General features: G+C 34.6%; 1 protein-coding gene and 1 long non-coding RNA gene across 4 annotated transcripts; both read right to left on the bottom strand.

Moving 5' to 3' along the window:
- Positions 1 to 1,139: 1,139 nt before the first annotated feature.
- On the bottom strand, positions 1,140 to 4,769 carry LOC139847109 (uncharacterized). 3 transcript variants are annotated; one of them, XR_011759310.1, is made up of 6 exons: positions 4,238 to 4,769; positions 4,042 to 4,135; positions 3,806 to 3,871; positions 3,613 to 3,670; positions 1,473 to 2,157; positions 1,140 to 1,396 (listed from the first exon to the last, which is right to left on the bottom strand). It is a non-coding gene; the product is annotated as an uncharacterized lncRNA (long non-coding RNA). The 3 variants fall into 3 exon arrangements; XR_011759309.1 differs by lacking the exon at positions 3,613 to 3,670 and having other exon boundaries at positions 1,473 to 1,541; positions 1,989 to 2,157; XR_011759308.1 differs by lacking the exon at positions 3,613 to 3,670.
- A 1,119-nt stretch (positions 4,770 to 5,888) lies between these two features.
- LOC139847416 (naringenin,2-oxoglutarate 3-dioxygenase) lies at positions 5,889 to 8,960 on the bottom strand. The gene is made up of 3 exons (XM_071837088.1): positions 8,585 to 8,960; positions 6,291 to 6,719; positions 5,889 to 6,197 (listed from the first exon to the last, which is right to left on the bottom strand). The coding sequence occupies exons 1-3, from the start codon at positions 8,939 to 8,941 to the stop codon at positions 5,931 to 5,933; spliced, it is 1,053 nt and encodes a 350-aa protein (XP_071693189.1). The 5' UTR covers positions 8,942 to 8,960; the 3' UTR covers positions 5,889 to 5,930.
- Positions 8,961 to 27,012: the final 18,052 nt, after the last annotated feature.

Here is a 27,012-nt window from a genome sequence, read left to right as displayed (position 1 = left end):
ATGGTTGTTAATTTGGTTATAGTTATCGTATATGATAAGGTTATAAGGTCTTTGTTTTCTTAAGGATATGGTTTGGTGAGGAAACATTTTGGAAATTTCCTCTAGATTAATCGATTGGATAATGTGAAATGAACGATGCCTTTAATTTCTTTGAAACACGGCGCAAAAATGTCGATTGGAATATCATAGTTAGAAATTTGACTTATGGTACAGAGTTATCGTTATAAAGACAGAATTGTAGGAGGTGTCACCACTGTCTACCCCAAATTATTTGATGTGGGTCTCTAAACTTTTTTTTTTTGACGTGCAAGATCTTCGTACTTTTCACTCATTTTACGAGGGGTCTTTGTGGTTTACATATACAATTTAACGAGTGTAAACTACGGGAAATCAAAATGTTACTCACATGGACCTCTCGTTTACGAAGCTCCGCACGTCAAAAAAAAAAAAAAGAAATAATAATAATTAGGGACCCGCATGAAATCTGGGGCACATCTTAAGGACGCTCCATATAATTTTGTCCAATATAAATCATTGATAATATATTGATTGAAGTATACCCATAGTATTTTTAGTTTACATGAAACTATAAGAATCCTCCTTATCTTCTAAAATTTACACCAATAGTAATTGTGATATTCATAATATTATAAGAATCGTCCTAATTTTTCGAAAATCACACTGATCGTCCTTGACTTACTCAAATATGTAAGTTGATTGTCTTTATTTACTTTGTTGATGGTCCATCTTATTAACGAGCATTTTAAATAAATCGGGTACCATTAGCGTACAATTTTAAGTAAGTCAAGTAAGATCGATGTAATTTTAAAAGAAGAGGATGATTAATTCGTGTAATATAAAGAATAACTAGATTTTAAGAGCCCGTGCGTTGCACGGTAACTCTAAAAAATAATTTTCTTAATCATTACTATTTGTACATTTTTTGTTGTTGATAGCAGTTTAATCACTTTAGTCATGTTATGTACTATAAGAAAAGATGTAAATGTGTTTTATCAAGGCTCGGCAGAAGTTGTAAATATGTTTTTGCATATGTAAATATATGACGAAATCTAATTTTTGTTGCATAAATGGAGACCAAGAGAGTCTGCTTATCTTGTCTAATGAGCTTAGAAACCCATGTTATTAAAAAATGATTGATGATTCACATTATCAAGATTTGTATATACAGCAAGTTGGATAATAGTAAAAGGCAAAAACTAAGTATATCCGACATCAAAAGTGTCAGATCTAAGTTCCGTTAACGTAGAGCAATGATTACATAAATCTACATTAAGTTTTCACAAACAATTGAATGAATACCATGAAATTTGAATGATTGACATCCAAACAGGCAACGTGAGTTGGAGATGTACCACCGTATCAACATGTACTTGACCTGCAAATAAGTATGTTGTTATGAAAGTTATTACAAAAGTTAATTACATAATCTTGCTGTTCTGAAAGTTAAATACATAAGCGCAGCTAGGCCAAGGAAAAGGAATTATGAACCCGTGTTAAAGGACAAAGCAACTTACGCGTACCTATAACAATAACAACCATACACAGATCATTAGAATTCAGAACCATGAATCACAAAAGAAAATAACACAAAACATGAGCAACTTCACATGTTTTTAACTAACATCACACAAAACTGGTTAAACATTTCATAATTCTTTCAATCGTTACAGTAATTCATGACCCATATTCTAACATTGAACACCCTACCCAACACCCTAGCTACAAATACATAGATTGTATAAACGGCCTACATGCTTACAAATAGACCATATGCATGACCCATATAGTTACATACAACACACCTATCTAACATGTCCATAATAAAAATTGCAGTAGTCCACACCTGTGTCGTTTAAGTAGCTTCATTATTTAAATCTGGTAGCAAAGAGAATTATCATCCAGATAATTCTATTTTTTATTAAACGACACAATTATGGTTAATCAGACCTCGAGAACCAAACTCGTACCTTTTTTGAATATCAAATCAGTGCCACCCATTTACAAACCTTAATTCCTTTCCTACCCCACCACATAATCAACAAACTGCAACCTCTTCTCGGGGATCACCGACCCCTTTTTTTACAAACATCTTCTCCCCAGCAGAACACCAAAACACCACGTTTACGCTGCCAATACCTATATTCAAGAACTTATATTTCAGACCACCATATATTAGTGGATACAAGTGATCTTACACTTTTCTCCTATAAGAGTAAGTTTAGTTTTCAAAAATTTCTCAATTTAGAAAGAATGTGTATGAATATGCTAGTACATACCATGACCATTTTCAACCCGAATTTAAAACATTAACCATAACCACATAAGTGATATAAGATCTCAAAAACGATAAACTCTAACTATACACATTATTTATGAAAATAAAAAACAAAATATTAAAAATGTAAACATACAACTAACTGAATTTAACTAAAAGGATATAACAGATCGAGAATCGAATTACTAAATGCACAAAAACATTAAAAACATGAAAGATTCAACAGTTTCACCTTGTAAATCTTGTTTGTGCGAGATAATGTTCCCAATTAATTGATAAGACAATACTTAAAAATGAGACTAATAAAAGTTAAACACAAAGTAAATGGTAACAAACGAATGGATCTATAACGACTACAAAAGCCATCAAGATTTTACAATTTTGTGGTAGTATTTGTCTTTAACAAATAGTAAACTTTGGCATACTACTTTCCGGTCTGAAAATGATCAACCAATAACTTTGTTGACACATAATTAAGGTAGAACATACAACATTTGCTTTTTTATGTTCGTTTTAAAAAACGAATGAATTTCAGACTAAATAGTTAAATTCATATAGTTGAAAATTGAGGTATTGGGTTCTTGTTACATTTACTAAAAGGCTTAGGTGTGATGACATTCAATTCAGTGATCCACTGACCATAGAAAAAATCCAAATTTACCATTCATTATGTAATTGGATTGAAATCCAATCCTCTATTAGATATGTCATAATAGGTGGGTTGTGAATCATGTCAAGTATAGTGAACTTTAGGTAAGTTGTATGCATTTAAATTATACTTTCGGTGACTATGAGCCTGTTTGGTTCAACCCATTGGACACGTTTCCCTTCCAGCCAACCTTTTGTTATTAGACCAAACAAAGAATAGCATAACTACACTCCACCATCATTCAATTGTAAGTGGATTGAAACTGCCACCTCTAATAAAAAATCTACATAAATTGGAAGTGTTTAATTTCAAGACCAAGCTAGCTCTGTTTATTAGTGTGTTATTGAAACTTATTGTTAGAATTTGTAATGTAAAGTAGATATCTTCTAATTTGTTTCTACTTGTTTGTTATTTGAAAGCTTACATATGTGCCTTATTAATGCATCTTCAGGTCAATTTTTTGCTATGTTCAGTTACTTGTTTAACATGTTATAGTGCCAAGACAAAGACCATATATATAACATGGTTCTTGAAATGTGAAATGCATTATTCAGAATTCTTTCATGTACATGTACAACATATTACTTCATAACATTGCTAAACCTAACTACATATAATAAAGGTAATAGCAAGACACACTAATAACTAAGAAAAAGACCTTCCTTACCTACTGATTTAAAGCTACTTTCTATCTAACTGCACCTCCAGGAACAACCACATTAAACCTTCAAACATTAAGATAAATTACGCTTTACAATATGACTACATCTTCTCAAATCAATTATATTAGGTGATTTGCAAATATCAGATTATAACATAATACAATGATTATAAAAGTTAACAATGCACAAATTGCATACCTGGCCCTTGCCATTAAAGAATCCCCAGTCCAATTGGAATAATAGTCTAATTCCCGCAGCTGCTTTCTACAACAACATTGAGCATATTTCATTTATGGATAAAAAAAATTCAGTTTATACTATAAAATGTTTAAACGCTATATATTACATGACATAAATATAAAATCAGAAATATATAAATGAATTAGAATCAAAATTACATTCGATAGAAAAGGTAAATTACAAATTGTATTTACCTTGGATTACCATTGAAAGTATGAGCTTCTGCCAAACTCCGATCAACTTGGAACAACATCAGATACTACGATGGTACAAATAGGCAATGTTCGCCTGAAATAATGAATACTAAGGTTAAATATTACCTCGTTGGAAATAAATACAATCAAATATATAAATACTGATAAGAAACATAATCGTTAAAAAGAAAATTACCGCAAAAACCCTAATTTGATGTGGAAGATGACTTTGTACGAACAGTATACTTCAGTCGTCACGATTCCGCTACTAAAAGTGTTTATATTGTTTGAACAATCAGATTATGAAACCTGATTGTAATCTTGTATATTAAATGCATTTATTAAGATCGGAACTGAAGCAGATCTTGTGAAAAAGGACAATTAGGAAAAAGATCTGATAGTATAATAAAATTAACCCCGTTTGAAACTGAGGATTGATAAAAAAGATGAGGTAACAGATGACGTGATCTTCAATTGAAAAATCGAATGAAACCCAGGAAATAACGGATTATTTGTTCGTCTTCCGATGTATTCCAGTCACCGGATATTTTTTTCGGCGAATTCTAAGAAACCGACGTTAATATATAAAATTTGTACGGTTATGCGGAAGAAAACGTCACGGATTCATTGGTGATAGTGGTGTCGCCTAATATGGCGGCATGAAGAGATGATCGATGGTGAAAAGGATTTGGAGGTTTTCATTTTTAAAGAGAGAGAGAGGGAGTGGACGGTTTCAGCAAAGATATCGTGAGTCAAAAAACTGATTCACATAGGTTTTGTATTTAATCCAAATTAAAAGGGACACTTGTCATTTTTTTATGTTTAATATTATTAATCCTGATTTAATAAGAAATTTACATGTCAGATTAAGGTTCTGATTTTCATGGTAAGCGTGACAAGTCAGCACATAATCTATGTGCTTTGTAAAATGTAGAGACATTTAATACAATAAAAAATAATTATATTATATAATATTATTTATATACATATAGTAATTGTGGGGGAATTGTGGTGGGGGTTGTGGTAGTTTTGACCACCCCACCATATGAAACGACATTCAACCAAAACCAATCTCAAAAAAGGCAAAACACCCTCTCCAACTTTTACACACTTACAAAAAAAAATTTCCGACAGCACCGTTAGACTCGAAATAATTTTATGAACAAAACGATACTAACTACGTTCGAAACAGACATTTTTTAAAAAAACGATAAACACAACGACACCCCGTATCTTCCTGCTCCCCGCGAGTTAAATTTTTTCGCCGACACCATCAGGCTCGAAATAACTTCATCAACGAAAAGAAACTAACTACGTATGAACTGAACAGATTTTAAAAAACACTAAAGACGACGACACCAACAACGACGCATAACACATGGGCCGTTTTCCCTTCCGTAAATAAAATTGCGTTAAATATGAATACGCTGGCCGAAATACCCCACCGCATCGCGCGGGCCGGACCGGACTAGTTAAAGTTAAATTTGAAAAGAAAATATATTCTGAGTAGTATTAATATGGATAGGGCCTAGGTAGGGGAGTATTACATTAATACATTTTAGTCGAACAATAAACGTGTTTTCTTGTATCATACAATATACTCAAAAGTCAGAAACACATTTGACTCAAAAGTTAATAGTGTATGGATCCTCATTGATTCATAGCATTAATCAAATACTATATGAAAGCAACAGAAACAATCCATACTCATAATATCATATAATATAATCATGGTAATTAATAAGACCCAATGTTTCAACATTATTAACACATAGCTCAAAGTTGTTATTATATGTAACAATGACACTTCCGCTAGTCATTTCCAACTCTTTTGATAACTCCCTGCGAACTCATGTATACTCGAAAGAAAGCAGAATTTGATTGAGATTTCAAGCAAATATCTCCATGATTTGTTGCTTGTCTTGAGCTAGCTTCTTTAGCCGGGCCATCTCCAGGTCCGTACTCATCTTCTTTTTGTACATATCCAAAAAAGTTATCGGTTTTTCCATAATCGAGCTTTCTCCTTCATTAATCTTTAGCGGGTAGACTATTGCGTCTGGTGCAGGGTTCTGAAACATTGCTATTGATAATCGACTAGTGTTTGTGTTCACCACGGCTTGGTGGTCTGCATTTTTGAACCTCCCATTGCTCAAATACTATTGAAAACCAAACCCTTATTATTACGTGTCTTGAATGAATAAGGTTTAACGATATATTTATGGCTATAAGTAAAAATGATGAGTACTTACGTGTCCGTGATCACCAAGATTAACGACGAAAGCCCCTTCAACAGGCTCAACTGTAATCCAACTCACACCCCCATCACGCGTTGCTTGAAGCCCACCAACTTGGTCCTGAAGTAACAACGTGATCGTTCCAGGATCAGTATGTCGTTTCAGGCCCAAAGTTAGATCGGGTTGTGGACATTTTGGATAATAATTTACCACAATCTTTTGGTCCATATCTTGACAGGCTTTTGTTAGAGCCTCTTTTTCAAGGCCCATTGCTTCAGACAATACCTGTAGCAGCTTATGGGCCAAGCCCATTAACTCCTGGCTATATTTCTCAGTAACAGTCCTCCACTCTTTTGGCTTATCGGGCCACCTTGAGTAGTCTCTTCCTTTTATTGGGTACGAGAAATAGGTAACAATCTCCCTCCAATCTTGCACCACTTCTCCCTACGTACATCATGCATTAAAAGACCTCAAAATTAATTAATATTGGGTCGAAAATAACCACAAGAAAATATTTAGTCAACTGAAATAGTTAATGTGATTGTAATACTAATGTAATTATCTACTATCTAATACTCCATAATTTAAATAAGATGAATGAGCATATGTTTAATCAAATTATATATAACTTAATATATAACTTAATTTATATATTTATAATATAAAGTTTTCATAAATAAGTATAAATAAATATGAATATAAAAATCAAAAAAGAATAGACGGTGTTAAAAATAAATTTTTATACTTTGTGATTAATTTTAAAACGTGATTAGAATATGAATTTTTCTAACGAAAACCTCAACCACCGTCGTTAAAGTACAAAAAAATTATATTTATCGCTTTGTTCAATATAATAATAAACCTTAATGACCCATTAATAAAATCCATAGAATAATGGTTTAAAAAAACCGTCGAGGCGTACGCCTTGAAGTGCACTTTAGTACGTTTTTGGAAAATTCCGTTTCGATATGTACGCCTCGATGGTCTTTAAAAAACGTACGCCTCATATGCCAAGGCGGTTCATTTTTGTGTTGCGGCGTTTACATTGATGAGGCGTGCGCCTCATTGTGTTTAGCAAAAAACACCGCAATGGGGTTGGAATTAAACAAGGTTGAAGATTGAAGATGGTAGTGTAAGATTGTGGATGGTTGGTGAACAGAGAGACTAGGATTTCTGAACTGATGACGGCTTGTAATTATATTTGTATTCAGCCATTGGGCCTAGGAACTAGTGGGCTAAATTAGTAACTGGACTAGACTTTAATATATGTAAAGTTTATTTATATAATAAATAATACCAGTAAGTTTTTAATGTATATAATAATAATAATTAATAATAATAATAAAAATAATAAATAAATTATAAATATATATAGTAAAAATATGTATTTATATAATAAATACTGTATGAAGATTTTTTATTAGGTCCGTCTCGAACGTACGCCTCGGTTCGCCTCGTGAAGTACGTCCAGTGGCGAATTAACCTATATTCTCGTGGGGTCACAGGACACCACTAGTTTAAAAACTTTTAGTAAAAAATATCCTTTAAATTGTATTGGACACCACTAAATTTAATTGCAGGACCCCATATATTTTTCAAATTTATAGTTTTACTTTTAAATTATACAAGACATCATTAAATTTAACTACATGGACCCCATGTATTATCCGAATTTGTAGTTTATTGAAAGTAAACTATTACTAAAATAGCATCCAAATATAATTAGTACTGAAAAAAATTCGGGATCCGATTGAATTTTAATTCTAGAATCGCCACTGGGTACGTCTCGCCTCAAAAAGGGGAAACGCCTCAGGGCGCGTTTCCATTTTTTTAAACCCTGCATAGAATATATAGCCACACGCTTGATCTCGATCTAATCAAGTTCATTAGGTGACATTATTTGGTACAATTTCACATGATAATTTTTTAGTGACGGGTACATGTTGACATGTTGCAATCCATATGCCATAAGATTATTGAGTTGAGTATTTGATCTGAAATATAATTTAAAAAGTTGGCATAAACCCGCTTTCATAAAAAGTCAACATATAAAAAAAATTAGCCATAAACCTTGGTAATGAAGGTTTCTTGTATATCTTTGTATTTTGATAAATACCTATATTATGTATTACGCGCCTAAAATTATTTAATGTTATTAAGTTTTTAAAAGGATATTCAGCTTAATATGATCTGAGTAAAATTACTTAACGTATATATATTAGAGTTTAATCAACCCTATGAACTTAATTAAAAGGATAATCATTATCATTTCTAAAAATTCAAGTTAAAAATTGAAGTAATATTATTACTTGAAGATGGCTAGAAACAATGAAACCTCCTTTCTTCCCACCAGTCATATCGAACCGGAATTTCTCTTCTGCCGGCAGCGCAAAAAACTCTCTTGCCAATTTAGTCATCTCCGAAAGTAGCTTTACATCAACACCATGATCTATCACTTGAAATATCCCCCACTCCTCGCACGCTTTAACGATCTTTTTACAAATATCCGCTCTACATTGACCTTCCAAATTGTCGATTCCCTTAATTGAGATTACAGGAATGTCGTTACTAAACTTGTTGTATGGAACTTTTGGACGTTCGTCCTCATCCCGAACGAACTTTTCGTGCAACGAATTTCCGTCCCATTTCAAGGATATTGGGGCCATATTTTATTTAAAAGTTGGTTACACACGTATTGCGTGTATTAACTATTAATCTAGAGAAAATTGTTCACTGGCTAGGGTTGATTGTGGGAATTGGCAAGGCTTGTATTTGTAGTATGGAAAGTGGGGTAGGTGGTAGTTTGGTCGGGTCGGGTTGTAGGCTTGGAGAGTGATTCAACCACCACACAGTAGGGTTGAAGTCTTGAAGTAAAGCATGGATCCTTTTGAACGGGGGTTGTGTGGTATTTGTGGAATTTAAATATATATAGAAAAAAAAAATTAATTATTTAAAAAAATTCAAATATGTTCATTTGCTCCAAAGTATAACAATATTTATACGTTAAATCATAGATGTTAAAATTAGGGTCGGTCTCGAAAATTTAAGTCAAGATGAAAAAAGTTCCTTAGGCCTTAACAAATAACATAAACTTATTTAAAAGCGGATCAAAAAAATGCTAATGGATTTTGATTTCTTATTTTTGGAGACATTTAATTGTTGTTTTTGGACCTATTGTGTTTCGCCTTCGTTGTTTCAGTTTGTTTCCCTACTTCCCATGTTTCACGAATTTCTGATTTTGTCTGTATATATAAAAAACTTGGACCCGTGAAAACTTTAAACCCCGAAAGGTTGATCACCTTGTTCCATCTCTAGGCCTCTCATGGTTAAAATTAAGAGTAAACGGTTCGAAAGGTAGTATATTTCGTTTAAATTGAGTTTATGACTAAACTCATGTACCTACAAAATATATTTATCAAGATAATGTTTTCTACACAATATATATTTTTATTTTTTAGCTAACACAAATTTATTGATTGTATGACTAAACCCATGTATCTGTCGAAACTTATTTATTAAAGGAAGTCTTCCAAATCCACTACAGTTATTTTACGATTTGTATTTTTGGTTTCAACCGATTAATATAATGTTAAATAACTTGTGATGTAGTTCATGTGATAATGATCTGTCTCTGTTAGTCTCACGCCCCAGAAAAAGGTTCAAGGGTAGTTGTCACATTTTATAACCACACAGTGTAATAATGAGAACAACCTCTAAATAACCAAAAAATGTAACCACAAATTGAACTCCATCCATAAACACTCAAAGTGTTGACTTAGTCTGCATATCATAACATAAATCTATATTATCGCTTATATGCAAGCCTATGAGGTCACAAACTTTAGCATTTAAACATCAATTATTATATATTGTTGATATACATTTATAATCTATAGTTCAAAAAGAATAGTTTAATTAAATACGATTTAATTAAATATAAACTGTTTAACGCCACCAAATAATTAGATGAACTATTTTTAATTAATGTTAAACAGATATTTAAATAAGCCTCTTGAGCTTTTGGTGTCATGCGACAGACTCACAAAAAGGGGCCATGTTATTTTTGCTTGATAAATGCATAAACCACATACGGAGTATATAAATGGTTTTGGCTCATTTGTTGTGAGACAGTGCAAGCAACCAAAGAATACAAACTTTTATAAAAGGGTTTTGTTTTTTAAGTTTATAAAAGACCACGAAAAGGTTGTGTGTGGTGCTGCCGCAAAAACGAAAAAGGAGAATAAAATTGGAGCCGTCAATTTTATTTTCTAAATTCTATTTGTGAATAACCAACATCTTGTCATAAATATTGAAAAGTCAAAATCTCATCTAACATTGTTGGTGGTGGTCTTGCTGTACATGAGTTACAGAAGATAAAAATTATTTTTCGTCATAATTTTTTCTGATTAGTGTTGTTTGACGTGCTGTGTGGATCAACCATAGAGATATTCATACACTTTGAATATGTATTTCATCCTAGATGTGGATAGTTGTTTATACGGTTCTTGCATCGCTCGCTAAAGGTACATCTAAACTCCAGTTTGTGAATTTATATTATTTGACAATTATTAGTGGTGTAATTGGATGTTGTTGGGAACCGATTATCGTGTGAATATTTAATTGAAAGTTTATAAATAATAAAAGATGTTTATTATTAAAAATAAAAAAAATATGTTTATTTTTCATATTCCGCTGCGTTTATAAATTTTAAAAGTACACACGGTTTTTCATCAGTGGTAATCAGAGCCGCTTTTACACCGTTATAATTGTCGTGCGATTATTCTTTAGATTTAGTTTTGTGGTGCAGTGGTGAAAGTTAAAACCTTTTTGGCTTTTAATGTCAACTCGGTTGATTTAGACTTAACCCCATGAAACACAAATATGATTGAAAGAATATCACGGCTTTAAATTGTAGATTTAATTGTTATGACTTAAATATTGTTATAATTGTTGATTGTTTTATTCCATAATTATACTCATGTATTGTATCCATGAAAAAGCCATATGTAGCTTTTAATAATGTAGTTATTAAAATTTTGATTGCATACATAGCCTATATGTGTTGATTTTGTGTGATTGTTGGTCATGACAATTTTAAGCCATGTTGGTTATTGATTTATTGAGAGGCCATGATGCCAAAGTTGTATTGTATTTATTTTCCAATTACATAATTTTGTAAGTTGGTTTATTTCAAATTGTAAAAGTATTAGATTAGTTGTATTTTTCAATTTGTTGACAATGAATATTGTCTATTATATGTGGCTTGTGGTTTTAGTCTTACTAATGTAATAGGTAATTTACTTATTAATGTATTTTAGCTACTTTACCATAGTAAATGTAACTTACCATGTCAAGTTACCACTTGGAGGTTGCTAGTATAAAAGCAACCTCCCACACCCATTTGTAACTAGTTGAGTTAATGATAATATTCTAGTTATTCTCTCAAGTATTACTTTCTCTATCTAGTTCTTATCATATCTAAACAACCCAAACCCACTAATACTTCACAAAACTAATCGGTAATCATCATATTGGGACTAACAATTGGTATCAGAGCGGGTCTAAGCTCTTTGCATAGAAGATCCGTTGATTGAAGGTCTCCATCGCGTTTCTAAAGTGTATGTGCTCGATTTCGGTTTAGGTACCTATATAACTCAACTCATCTTGTTATTTTTGTTGGTTTAATACTTGTTTCATAACATACTTGTTGATAAACCACTTAAACTACTTGATTTTGTGCTTAAAATCGAACCTATATACGTACTTATAACCCACTGTTTGAAGTTATAATTCGTGTGTATTTATATATGTGCTTGAACTCTATGTTTGAATCTTGAAGTTAACTTCATAAAACCCACTATCTCGTTCAACTCATAAACTCATAAAACCCACTGCTTTGTATGAACTTCTCGAACATATTCATGTCAAAACAACCAGAATTTTAACTTGTGAAAACTTAAAACTGTTAAATTTGATTGAATCAGTGAACAAACTGCTACTACTTACTGATTTAATGTGTTATATGCTCGAAACCTTGAAAATTGTGTTCTAAAACCTGAACTTAATGCTTTAAAACCCGGTTCGTTTTGCTCGAAAACTTGAAACTGATCAGATATATTATGCTCGAAAAACTTCAAATTGTGCAAAATTTGTGTAGCGACCCGACCAAATCGTCATTGACGGCGCCGACTACTTAGGTCCCATTGCGTGGTCGTAAGTCTTTAAAATGACGTTTGACCAAAAAAAATGTCGCCTTCATTTCTTACATAAAGATTGTTCCCAAGTTTACAAGAACTGTTCAACCAAAAGTTTCGTTACAAAGTTATAAGTACAAATGAAACCTAGGCGACACAGTTTTAAATAAAGTCAATAGACGCTCCATGTATGCACATATACTCGACATCCGATGCAAGTATCAAAATAATGAGCGGAAGCATGTTTCACATATCGTTCAAAGACCTGAGAAAAACATAGAAATCTGTCAACGAAAACGTTGGTGAAATCATAGGTTTAAGTAAGTAAGTGAGTAAAAGTAAGTCGTACCACAAGATTTGCAACATTGATGAAATAGTAGTACATTCTAAAAGTTAATATTCACGAGCACCCAATTATCAAGGCTTAACATTTCGTCCGTTGAACCCCATTAATAGTGCTAGAACAACACTGTTTCTCGAAAATATATTTCATCCGTAGACGTTAGCGAACCGTCCGAGATGAGGGTTTGTCAAACCCATATGGCCATACAACATAAGTTCACGCCTACACTTACACACTGCAAGAGTAACTAATGATAATCGAATTGAGGATTTTGTTCTAAACTCGTATGTAGAATGTTTGTTTTCACTACTTGTGTTCACTTAGTTAAAAAGAAATGTTTATGTTTTCTCATCCCAAATGTAAGTTCAAAAGAGTAAAAGTGGGACTATGATCTCACCTGGAGTGCGAGAGTAAAAAAGGTACTTCAACAAGTAACGTGCAAAGTACAAACACTAGTCTTCACCTAAACAATTAGGGTAGTATCAATAACGGTAAACACGATCGGTCAAAGATGTTCAATTAGTCCTATGGCTCGTTACGACTCGATTATGTAGCATGTGAAACAAGTTGTCAAGTTTCATGCAAGATACAAGTATAGAAACAAGTTAAAAAAGATTGCATAATCATTTGTTTAAGTTTGACAAAAAGTCAAACTTTGGTCGGGTCAAAGTCAACAAAAGTCAACACGTTCGGGTCGGGTCCCGAACTATTTTTCTGTGCTAGTTATTCATATATAAGCATGTTAGAACAAGTTACATGTGAATCGGAGGTCCATAGCATGCCACACATTTTTCTTATTTTGACCAAGGAGGTCAGAAGCTGGACACGGCTTAGGTCGCGCCGCGACCTAGGATTGCCGCGCCGCGGCATTGGTCGGGTGCTGGTACCTGGTCAGTCTCAATTATTCAAGTCCTAAATCAAAACTCTTTCAAACATATTTTACAAACCGCTAACACTTATAACTCGCACCTTATATCGTTAGAAATCTAATTTGACAAGGAACACAACTAACTACTTTTCATCAAGTGAAAACATCATTTACAATAATCGATTTCTCGCCAAGTGATCATTCAAGGTCCATTTTCAAAGCTTCAAGTTCTTGAAATGCATTACATGATTCGGGAATCCAATCCACACATGTGATATGCCGTTTCGAAGGTAATTACTCATGTAATATAACTAAACACTTACTAACAATATTTCATGACATTCAAAGTATCAAAAGTTCATTTCAAGTTCATCAAACCCTAATCAAAATTCACAAAAATCACTAATCATGTATTTGAAGTTTTCTTAATCAACCTACGCATCAAAACGAAGCTAGTGATACTAGTAACACAATTAAAACATGAACTTAAACAATTTAACAACATTAACTCATCCAAAATCAAAGATTAAGCAAACCCATTTTCAAGTTCATGCTAGTTACTCCAAAACAACAAATCGAGCATACAAGTCATATATTCATGTTAGACTTGAGCCATAGACACTAATTAACAATTTTATAATTCAAAAACATCAAGAACACAAAATCTAGTGATTTTAGAAAGTTACCCAAATGAGATGAAATTGGTATCAAGTTGTAGAGGATGAAGAGAGGATTCCAAATATGTAATTTGTTTTGTTGCAAGCCTCCTAATACGAATTTAGATGATGAATTCCTGTTTTGAAGATTGAGAGAAAAATGGTGAAAGTATTTAAGAAAAAGGAAATGAAATGGAAAATGAAAGAAGGAGGTGGGTGTTGACCACTTTGACCTAGTCAAAGGTTTGGTCTTTTGGCAAGTCTAGTCCCTCTAGTTTATAAGCGGGTGCGTGAATTACCTAAACGAGATATTTTAGATACGCACATTAACGGGAGATGTTATAATCCAATAACGAAAATTATTAAGAATGTTAGCTAACGGAGGATACGTATCTAGTCACGAAGGATATTATTTAAAATAAAAAGATGGGCGTTAAAATAATTTAACAGAAAAATGCGGGATGTTACATTACCCACACCTTAAAAGAAATTTCATCCCGAAATTAAGTTGGAAGCAATAGTCGATATCTCTTCCTCGAGACCTTGCGTTGTCAATGCTATGAATAAGTGAAGATATGTCCTTGGGCATTTCCACGAATTTGGATAGTCGGTGTTTCACGTTGTATTAAGGCTTGGTTTACGATCCACCATTTCAACCGGTTTTCCCATGGAGGGGAGTTTGTCATCAATAGTAGGTTTATCTAGGAGGATAGCATGTTCCTGTTCTGCAGGATACGTCTCTAAGTTTGTTACACGAAATGTAAGGTAAACGGAAACTTTAATTGAGTCAGGAGATCTAAATGGTAGGAGGCGGTTCCAATACGTCCCAAAATTTTCAAAAGGATCAATATTGCGGATATAACTTTCCTCGATTTCTCGAAACGGGTTACACCTTCCCAAGGTATGTTACGCGTTTACTGACCTTGAACTTGAGAGATTTTCATCTAACCTTGGTGTAACTCCTTTGGTGATTACGGGTCGTCTTGAGCCCTTCTCGGACTTGAATTATCTCATCGGTTATTTCTTAAATGCTTTTGGATCTGATGATTTGCTTGTCACCTACTTCGGTCCAATGAAATGGGAGGACAACACTTGTGGTGATGTAAGGTTTCGAAAGGTGCGGCGTTAATACACGAGTGGTAACTACTATGCGAGAGGAGACAACTAAAGGCAACAATACAAATTTGTAACATGTCTTTCCAAGATGTGAAACGTAAGTTTGTTTGGTCCGTTGGTTGTGGATGATACACGACACTCATGTTTGGACGGGTCCCCGAGGTTCCTTGTAAGGCATCCCGAATTTCGAAGTGAGACGAGTATCCCGATCTGAAATTTTAATGGAGATGGTACCCCTTGCCAAGCTAGAATTTTCTTTAAAACATGTTTGAACAGGTTTCGTTTCTCAAGAGGTCCGCACCGCGGAAGATCCATCGGTTCCCGAAAATGGTTGTTAGGACTATTCACCCTCGTGGCGAATACTAATATAATGTGAAGAGTTTCTCTCTCCATTGAGAAGTTTTATAAAAAGTTTCCTTACACGGAAGTGCGAGCGATAAGACAGGAGTGAAATGAGAACTTAGAATAGGATGAGTTCACACCTTGAGGTAACCATGTCGCGCACTTAGCGGTCGAATGTTGATGCTTGGTAGGATAACGAGATAGTACACGTAGTTGTATGATAAGTCAAAGAAGAGTGAAGTATCCTTGGATTGGGTGTTATCTTAAGTTCCAGTAATATCAGGCGGAAAATGGTGAAATAACAGAGCTATGTAACGTGGCACGTGTTGACGAGAAAGTTGATCGGGTCCATGATTAAGTATTCAAATTTTTGGAGCAAATTAAAGAATTTCAGTTTCCTTGATTTCGAGTCGAGAGAGTATGCCTTTAGGGCTTTCAAGTAGAAATATTTCCATATTTGAGTTCCAGTGTGCTAAACGAATTTAGCTAGTAAGGTTTGTGTGAAAGATCATGTTCGAAGTTCGGACACGGAGAGGTTTAAATTTTTCCCTCAGTGAGTTAACGAGTTTAAAGGTCGTGCAACACGAGAAAAGTCAGAAATGAGTCTTCAGTAATAACCGGCGAGATCTAAGATTTTACGAATACAAGTCTGAGTCGTGAGGGTTTCCCGATTACGCGTGGTTCCGATTGCGAGATGCATTGAAATACTTTGACCACTAACAACATGGTCTAAAAATTAGACTTCGTTTAACCAAAATTCTCACTTGGAGAATTCGGCATACAGTTGCTCTTTTCTCAAGAGTTTGAGCGTAAGACGGAGATGTCGTTCGTTTTCTTCTTTACTTGAATAGGTTTAGACATCATCTATAAATACGATAACGGATTCATCTAGATAAGTTTACAAACGCGGTTCAGGAGGCCTATGAATACGGGCAAAGGCCTAGATAATCGAACGGTACTAAAAGAAATTTACAACTATCGTAGCGAGTTCTAAAAGCGGGTTAGGAGACATCTTCTCCCTGATCTCTCAATTGATGATAACTGGAACAGAGGTCGGTTTGGAATATACGCGAGATTCATGTAAATAATCATGAGGTCATGGATACGAGGAAGAGGGTATCGGTTTTCAACCGAAAGTTACTTAGTTCCAATGATCTATACATAATTGTAGGGAAACATTTCTCCTTAATGAATAGGTTTTAAGCTCCTTAGTTCTATAGGTGTCAAGTCACAATTCAAATTATCCACCCAATAAGTTTAACGTATATCCTCCGATAAAATTTATAGGTACACAATATTTTTCCGTTGGTCACTTAAATTGCCTAAGTAGTATTTAAAGGAAAAAGGTGGAGTGCAAAGAGTACGAGTCATAGCCTTGGTTATAAAACATCTAACGGTAACCGAATCGAATAAGTATGAAATATGCGGGTTGTTGTGAAGAAACGTACCCGTGACTAGTCCATCGTCGTCTCGGGCATCCTAGGTGTCGATGTTGAAAGTTCAACGGCGTGCGTTGGGGTTAGCTTTATTCTTTGGGCACGCATTTCTATAATGACCCGGGTGGCCACATTCGAAACAAACAACCGCCCTTGGAGCATTGGGCGTCTTTTGAGCGACGGTAATGGTACTTTTACAAATATGGGCCACATGGCCACTTCTTTGACACCTGATGCAAAATGGTTTGCCACATTCACCCAAATGATGTTTGCGACATTTGTTACAGTAGGGCAGGTTTTAGGCATACCCTTTCTTGCCGCCGGAGGGGAAAGGTTTCTCGACGAAGTTGTTGTGGTTGTAGTTGTTTGATTGAGAGGCTTCCCATTTTCTTTTGTTGCCGCCCGATTGTTTCTCGGCCGTAAGTGCCGGCACTTTAATTTCACCCACCATTTCCATAATATGGCAGGCCATTGTTAAAGCCTCTTGCAGGTTAGCGGGTTTGGATGATACTACCTCGTGGTGAATGCTCTTTGGGAGGCCTTCCATGTAAAGTTCAATACTTAGGGATTCAGGAGTCATGAGATTCGGGCAACTTAAGGCTAGTTCGACAAACCGTTGATTATAAGCTTCGAGGTCATTCCCGACCGTTTTTAAATTTCTTAGCCCCTGTTCGAGCCTTCGAGTTTCGTCGCGCGGGAAGTATTCAGTGATCATTCTTTCTCTTAATTCGGTCCAAGAGAGTGTGTGGGCTTCATCGATATCCACCGATTGTACATACATATTCCACCATGAGAGAGCAACGCCGGTGAAAGTGACGGTGGAAAACTTGACCTTATCTTGGTCTTAACAACCACTTATGGTAAAAACGGCTTCCGTTTGACCAAACCATCGGGTGAGAGCAACCGGTCCCCCGGTTCCATCAAAAGTGGGAGGATTGTACTTCATGAAGTTTTTGTAGGAGCAACTTTCGCTTGAATTACCGGCTCCATGATTGTTGTTGTTGGAAAAGTGATCGGCCACGGCCGCACCCACGGCGGTGGTTATCATTCGTTGAAGAGCTTGTTCTAGAGTTTCTAGAGGAGTATTGTGTTGGCCTTGGTGAGCCATTGTTCCTTCATGACACAAGATCATTGTTGATTAGTATTCTCAACAATACTAACCGTGGCATGGAATAAGGATAGAGAGAGAATTTTTCCTTGACTCGCCTTAAATTCTTTATGTCATAATGTCAGAACGTCCATGTGAGTCACCGTAATATAATCCCGGAAATTATATTACCCTAATTCATATGTGTATTCGACATTACTTCATATAGTCAAGGTGGCGTGTCAATCAAATTAGTCAACGTGAGATTAAGGTAGAATAAGAATAAATATGAGTAGGAGAGTTCGAGTATAAATGCACAAGTAGTCAAGTAATTCCTACGTTAAGTCTATATGCCGGTTGTAGTCTAGATTCACTAATGTACCCTATGACTCGGGGTCGACACCAATGAATTCTAAATCCCTACAACCAATGCTCTGATACCACTTGTAGCGACCCGACCAAATCGTCATTGACGGCACCGACTACTTAGGTCCCATTGCATGGTCGTAAGTCTTTAAAATGACGTTTGACCAAAAAAAATGTCGCCTTCATTTCTTACATAAAGATTGTTCCCAAGTTTACAAGAACTGTTCAACCAAAAGTTTCGTTACAAAGTTATAAGTACAAATGAAACCTAGGCGACACAGTTTTAAATAAAGTCAATAGACGCTCCATGTATGCACATATACTCGACATCCAATGCAAGTATCAAAATAATGAGTGGAAGCATGTTTCACATATCGTTCAAAGACCTAAGAAAAACATAGAAATCTGTCAAAGAAAACGTTGGTGAAATCATAGGTTTAAGTAAGTAAGTGAGTAAAAGTAAGTCGAACCACAAGATTTGCAACATTGATGAAATAGTAGTACATTCTAAAAGTTAATTTTCACGAGCACCCAATTATCAAGGCTTAACATTCCGTCCGTTGAACCCCATTAATAGTGCTAGAACAACACTTTTTCTCGAAAATATATTTCATCCGTAGACGGTAGCGAACCGTCCGAGATGAGGGTTTGTCAAACCCATATGGCCATACAACATAAGTTCACGCATACACTTACACACTGCAAGAGTAACTAATGATAATCGAATTGAGGATTTTGTTCTAAACTCGTATGTAGAATGTTTGTTTTAACTACTTGTGTTCACTTAGTTAAAAAGAAATGTTTATGTTTTCTCATCTCAAATGTAAGTTCAAAAGAGTAAAAGTGGGACTATGATCTCACCTGGAGTGCGAGAGTAAAAAAGGTACTTTAACAAGTAATGTGCAAAGTACAAACGCTAGTCTTGACCTAAACAATTAGGGTTGTATCAATAACGGTAAACGCGATTGGTCAAAGATGTTCAATTAGTCCTATGGCTCGTTACGACTCGATTATGTAGCATGTGAAACAATCTGTCAAGTTTCATGCAAGATACAAGTATAGAAACAAGTTAGAAAAGATTTCATAATCATTTGTTTAAGTTTGACAAAAAGTCAAACTTTGGTCGGGTCAAAGTCAACAAAAGTCAACACATTCAGGTCGGGTCCCGAACTATTTTTCTGTGCTAGTTATTCATATATAAGCATGTTAGAACAAGTTACATGTGAATCGGAGGTCCATAGCATGCCACACATTTTTCTTATTTTGACCAAGGAGGTCAGAAGCTGGACACGGCTTAGGTCGCGCCGCGACCAAGGATTGCCGCGTCGCGGCATTGGTCGTGTGCTGGTACCTGGTCAGTCTCAATTGTTCAAGTCCCAAATCAAAACACTTTCAAGCATATTTTACAAACCGCTAACACTTAGAACTCGCACCTTATATCGTTAGAAAGCTAATTTGACAAGGAACAAAACTAACTACTTTTCATCAAGCGAAAACATCATTTACAATAACCGATTTCTCGCCAAGTGGTCATTCAAGGTCCATTTTCAAAGCTTCAAGTTCTTGAAATGCATTACATGATTCGGGAATCCAATCCACACATGTGATATGCCGTTTCGAAGGTAATTACTCATGCAATACAACTAAACACTTACTAACAACATTTCATGGCATTCAAAGTATCAAAAGTTTATTTCAAGTTCATCAAACCCTAATCAAAATTCACAAAAATCACTAATCATGTATTTGAAGTTTACTTAATCAACCTACGCATCAAAATGAAGCTAGTGATACTAGTAACACAATTAAAACATGAACTTAAACAATTTAACAACATTAACTCATCCAAAATCAAAGATTAAGAAAACCCATTTTCAAGTTCATGCTAGTTACTCCAAAACAACAAATCGAGCATACAAGTCATATATTCATGTTAGACTTGAGCCATAGACACTAATTAACAACTTTATAATTCAAAAACATTAAGAACACAAAATCTAGTGATTTTAGAAAGTTACCCAAATGAGATAAAATAGGTATCAAGTTGTAGAGGATGAAGAGAGGATTCCAAATATGTAATTTGTTTTGTTGCTAGCCTCCTAATCCGAATTTAGATGATGAATTCTTGTTTTGAAGATTGAGAGAAAAATGGTGAAAGTATTTAAGAAAAAGGAAATGAAATGGAAAATGAAAGAAGGAGGTGGGTGTTGACCACTTTGACCTAGTCAAAGGTTTGGTCTTTTGGCAAGTCTAGTCCCTCTAGTTTATAAGCGGGTGCGTGAATTACCTAAACGAGATATTTTAGATACGCACATTAACGGGAGATGTTATAATCCAATAACGAAAATTATTAAGAATGTTAGCTAACGGAGGATACGTATCTAGTCACGAAGGATATTATTTAAAATAAAAAGACGGGCGTTAAAATAATTTAACAGAAAAATGCGGGATGTTAGAATTCGTGCTTGAAAACCACTCCTTATGCTCGAAATCTTGTGATTTTGTACTGTTATGCTCGAAAACCTCAAAATTTTGGCTCCAAAATTTTAAAATTTGAATTTATTTTGGCTCCATAATTTTGTCTTTTAGATAATACCCACCGAAATTCCTTTATTCACTAGATAATACCCACCGAAAAGCGTCTTTGACCTTTTGGTGTCATAAAAAGTACAAGGGACAAAAGAACAAAAAGTACAAAAAGTTGACAGACAGCCTGGCGCTCAAAATCTAAAGCTCGAAAACTGGTGCTCGAAATCTTGGTGCTCGAAATCATATTGCTCGAAAACTTATATAAAAAGTGCTCGAAAACTTTGAACCTGGTGCTCGAAAACTTGACCAAAAACCATGCCTGAAAAGCCTGCGAGAAAACCTGGTGCTCAAAAAATTCTGATCGAAAACCACCCGCCTGAAAACCTTTTAAATCCAAAAAATGTTGATTTTTACGCGAGATTTAAATTTTCACGACAGAAAATTTTTCGGCCTCAAAAACCACCCGAAAACGTACGATTTTGAACGAAATTTGGCAGAAAATTTTGGAAAAACTCAAAATTTTTCCTCAACCCCTCGGTCACATATTAGTCCATATCTCAAAAGTTTACGACATAAATTTTTGTTGAAAATTTTTTGGAGGGAAATCCAAAACGTGCACTTAACAGACACTTAACGGAAAGTTAACGAAAACCAACGAAACCTCATCTTCAAAATTTGATTCACGTGAATCATATTTTGAGGAGGAGAAAGTGATATTTCTATATGTCGTTTCGTGGTTTGCTCGTAAACCTTGTCTGTCTTGACACCCTTGTTGAGCACCCGTCCTATTAACATGTCAAATCGTGATGATCACGTGTCCTCTAATGTTGAGGAAAAAGTACAATTATACACTGATATTACTCATGAATATTACAACTCTCTGCATAATAATTCCCTGTTTATATCTGATGTATGCGAACCTGTCCTGAAACACCTATTGATCAAAATGATGCAATTGCATGTAGCTCTGCTTTTCATACCCCACTCCCACCTGTTCAAATGAAACTGGCCATTAAATCTGAATTTGTGCCTTTTAATGACGAATGTGTGTTTCCTATACTACCTGATATGTATGTAGACAACTTTTCCAAGATGAATAGAGACCTTAAATCATTTGCTAGTCAAATTAGCGAACTAAAAAAATGAGAACTCTAGGTTGAAATCAGAATTGGAAATAAAATTTTCAAATCATACTTATTTGAAAGTAAAACAAGATCTAGCTGACAAAGTAACCGAATTAAGAGAGCTAGAAAGTAGTGTGAAACCCCTACGGATAGAAAGGACATATTTTAAACTGAGGAATGCAGTTCTCATGAAAAAAGTTAACAACGCTGAAAAAGAACTTAAGAAGCTTAATGATTCTAAGACACTTTTCCTAGAGACTGTAGAACAGAAAACTAGAAAGCCTTTAAGTGACCCGGCCGAGAAGACTTCTGAATGCTCTAAGTTAGTTACAGAAAACTTATACTTAAAAACCCAACTAAGTTTACTTGAATAAAAACTTTACAAAACTAACCAATCTAAAGTAGTCTTAGATGGTCACATTTCTAAACAACCTCTGTTCATGAATCGACTCAAAAACTCCTACCGAAAACACCAGGGGTTAGGGTTTGAAAATCCTCAAATACAATGCAAGATCTCCAAAGCCAAACCTAGTTTATATGATGGTAGATACATTTAGACAGGTTTGCCAGAGAGTCTTACTTTTGCCAATGAAAGTGAGATTGAGGAGAGAATAGCCAATCGATCAACAAAAATGAAACGAGAGGTGTCATTAATTTATGACAAAATAAATACAACTTACATGAGAAAAGATGGTTCATAATATAACACCCCTCTCGATTTATTCGATGATTTTGAAAGTCTGAATGCTCAAAATAGTTCTAAAAAACGTATAATCTATTTATCAACCTTGGTTTTAGAAAGATACATCATCAGTCTGGAGGACTAACTTGATGAAAACAAAATCAAATATTTTGACAACGAACTCAAATTTCAAATGATCATTAAGGCTTTACAACACCAAATCTCTGTCATTGAATCCCAAAACAACAAACTGACTTCCAATGTTCACAAACTTGAAAATCAAATTGTAAATCAAGTTGTTAATTTTTGTGAAATGATTTCAAAGAACACTGAATCACGGGACTCAAACCCAAAATCTGTGAATGACTCCATCAATTTTGAAGGTCTAGTACAAGAATTCAAAGACTTTAGTGATTCTCTTTTGACCAAGTTTGACATTGTTGAACGTAGGTTAGAATCATCTAGGTCCAAATCTCTAGATCACTTCTTAGAATCTCAACCCAAGATTGCAGAAGTTAAGTTTAAACCACAACCCAAGAAAGAACCTATCTCTTTGGGAACTCAGGATGCTGAGACTGACCTTACTCAATTTGTTGACAAGCTAGAACGAGAAAACATAGATCTGCAGGTTAACTATGAGACCTACAAGAAAATTCTAGCAAATATTGAGAAAATGCATGTAGTTCCCAAAGTAGAACCCATTTATGAATTTCAAGACTCTGTTGTAGTTTCTATTAATGACCTTGTCTTAGAAATTCAGGATTTAAAAGTTCATATGAATCTACTTAAGAAAGAGAATGAGACCTTGCATGATCAATGTGATTCTCTAAAAAGTATGGACTTTGTGACCAAGACCATATATTCTGAACCCAATAGACCCACCACTGGTAGGAAATTCACTTTTGATTCAAAATCTAGTTCGTACAGGATTTGTCCTGGTACTGAGACCCTACTGACCTCCATTGACACTCTAAAATCAAATGTGTCAGTTGGTTCCCGAGTTACTAAGTCTGAGTGGTCGAATGCTTTAACTTCTACACCCAAGACTATGAAAAAGCAGGTGACCTTTTCCAAGACCAATCCCAAACCCATAGTGTACCAATCCTCAATGTACGCGAAGAATGCTTTACGTAAAACACCAAAGACCAGGGAGGTTCCAAAACCAAAAGACAACAGTCCTCCTAAGTCTATAAAGGCAGTGAGGAAATCCCCCATGAATTCAAAAGTTCACCTGGATAACTCACTCAAATGGTCCTCTAACCTCAAACCAAAAGAACGAGGTTCTCCAAAGTCAACAGTAACTCCGAGAAAAACATCCTCGAAACCAAATGAACCTAAAGTTACTCAACCCTAACCAAAGGAATTTAGCGTTGCCCTACCCGTAACATCCAAGTTCCCAAGCAAAAAGATTTACTCCAATTATGTAACAACCCGACTTTTTCCGTTACTATCGTTACTTGTCCGTTAAGTGTTTAACGGTGATTACTTAGACTTTATGTGTTTAATAGATTTAAATGCATACTTGATCCTATTGGATAACTTGGATTAATATTTTATATTAATTTATGAACTTGTTTCGGATAACGAAATACCTAGAAAACGACACGATTGAGTTAATCGCCTAGAAAGCTTTTCAGGCTACGGAACTCAGAAGAACGATACAATAATTAATTCTAATAATTATTTACTTTATGAAAAACTTATTTAGTTTATTATTTATTTAGTAAATTAAACCCGGTGAATTCGTTTCAACGACTAGTTAACGTTCCGGAGACCCGGTACGGTTAACGGCACTCGAAACGGACCGCACGCATACAAGAAAATTACGAAACGAATTTTATTTCACTTTTAATAATTTTTTTATATAATTATTATGTTTTAAACATACTTTCAATTTATTAGAATTCATATAGAATAAAAATGCGAGAAATTGACGATTAACATTCTGGTTTGCGTTTTAGGCTAACGACACTTAATGGGTACACTTAGGAAACTTTTCTAGCAACATTTGTGAGCCCATGGACTCCTTTTTACAGCCCTTGTCTAAAATCCATCCCATGGGGCTCCATTCCTTATTAAATTGTGGGCTTGTGCTTCATTAAACTTATTACCATATATAAGCTAGTGCATAATTAGCCCTAACCTAGAAAATACATACACTCTTGATACCCTAACCCCATCCAAGAAATTTGCATCCCCACAAGAACACCACTCAAAACTCAAAATTAGAACAAGTCTCGTGCATTAAAGTTGTTGCTTTCTTCATCCTCTACGCGATAGTACTTGCAATTTGTGATTCTAAGGTATAATTGAAAACCCTAATTGTTTTAGATCTGATTTTGGTTCAATTACATAGTGTAATTAAGTCTAGTGCTCAATTAATGATGTCTTGTATTACCGTTTATCGTTTAATTGCTCGATTAACGTTGTTTGCATGAAAAATGAATTTATATTTTAATGATCTGATTAAATTGACTTATGAACTGATCTTGTATAAATATCTAGATGGATAAAGATTGAGAAACTATTGAATTTGGACTTTAATTTTGCATGATTTCGTTATCGTATGCTCAAGATATGATTAATCGAAGTTTCGTTAGGGTTTCACATGTAATCCGAATTTTCTGAGTTGTGTGCTTTATGAGTTGGCTAATGAAAAGTGTACTATTATATTCCTTGTGAAAAACCATGCATGTTAGACTTAATATTTACATTAAACGCTTTCGTAATGCTTCCGATATGTTAAAACGAAGATTCGTATTATTAAGTGAGCTGAAACTAATTTTAATGTTAAACAAAAATTGCTAGAGTGAACTAGGAGTTGATTGAGACTTTAATCTTCTGGAATATGTTATTCTAAGTGTTCCTTGACATATTTTATTTGTATGCGAATTTGCAAAAACATGATTTGCCATGAGATATATGCTCGTCTAAGTGATGTGTCTAGTTGATGATTAAAAACTGATGAGTCTATAAAGGTTTGCAAAACTGTAAAATTGGCTAAAGTAATGTTTCTGATTATTTTATCACTAAAAATGTGAGATGTTTTGAGATGACTCCAAATGGCCGTTCATCAAAATCTATTTTCTGTATTTTATGAAAAATATTTAAAAACTGACGCGCCGGCAGAAAGTTCTGTAATGAACTATGATTAGACCCTTTCTGATATTGGACTTTTGTTTATCGTTTGAGGCTTTGGCCAGACTGTTTGGAATTGATTTTAAGTGTAGTTATGATCTGGAGTTGTTCATAATTTAATGATTTGTGTTCTATGAGCTATAGTTGAATCTTTCTACGACATACGAATTTTCAAGGTATGCTTTAAGGTGCAAAAGTGCAATATGCTTAATTATGACTTGTAAAGTGATACTTGTCCTAGATTTGACTTATTGATCATGTTTGCATGACCTACTGAGATGTGTGACTTTAGTTGACCACTTTGACCGAATAGACTTTTGGTTTGACTTTGGTTGACTTGCTTGGATTAGTTGACTTTTACTTGTTCGTTGAGTTAGTCTGAGCACTAGGACTTTACGTACACTATGGGTTGACGAAGTTTGACCTATTAGTGTATACTTAAGATGATTTACTTGATTAAGTTGCGTTGTTCAGTCGAGATTGTTCGACAACCGTACGATTTGCTAAGATCTTTACGAGTGCTTTTGCTAAGGTGAGTCTACAGTCCCATTTTCATTATCATTTTTGGGATGAGATAACATGCTGTTTTTGAAACTATTTCTTAAACTGTTTTTACAACTATATTACATATTAGGCACGAGTAACTTACCAAGAGTATACATATGAGTTCAGATCAAAAATCCCTTAGCTTGATTATATTAGTTACTTTGTAAGCTCGACTTATAGGGACGGTACCATTAGGTTTGACAAACCTCCCCGCAATATAAACATGTGCTTATTTTGTTGTTACTCGTACACTTGATCGGTGTATCGCAAGGATAGGGTAAACTAAGACGTGTGCTCTGCTCATGCAAAG

The sequence above is a fragment of the Rutidosis leptorrhynchoides genome, chromosome 5 (genome assembly GCF_046630445.1).
Source record: "Rutidosis leptorrhynchoides isolate AG116_Rl617_1_P2 chromosome 5, CSIRO_AGI_Rlap_v1, whole genome shotgun sequence".
In the NCBI taxonomy this organism is placed as follows: domain Eukaryota; kingdom Viridiplantae; phylum Streptophyta; class Magnoliopsida; order Asterales; family Asteraceae; genus Rutidosis; species Rutidosis leptorrhynchoides.
The sequence above is the reverse complement of the archived record's forward strand: the minus strand, read 5'-3'. Positions and strand labels throughout refer to the sequence as shown.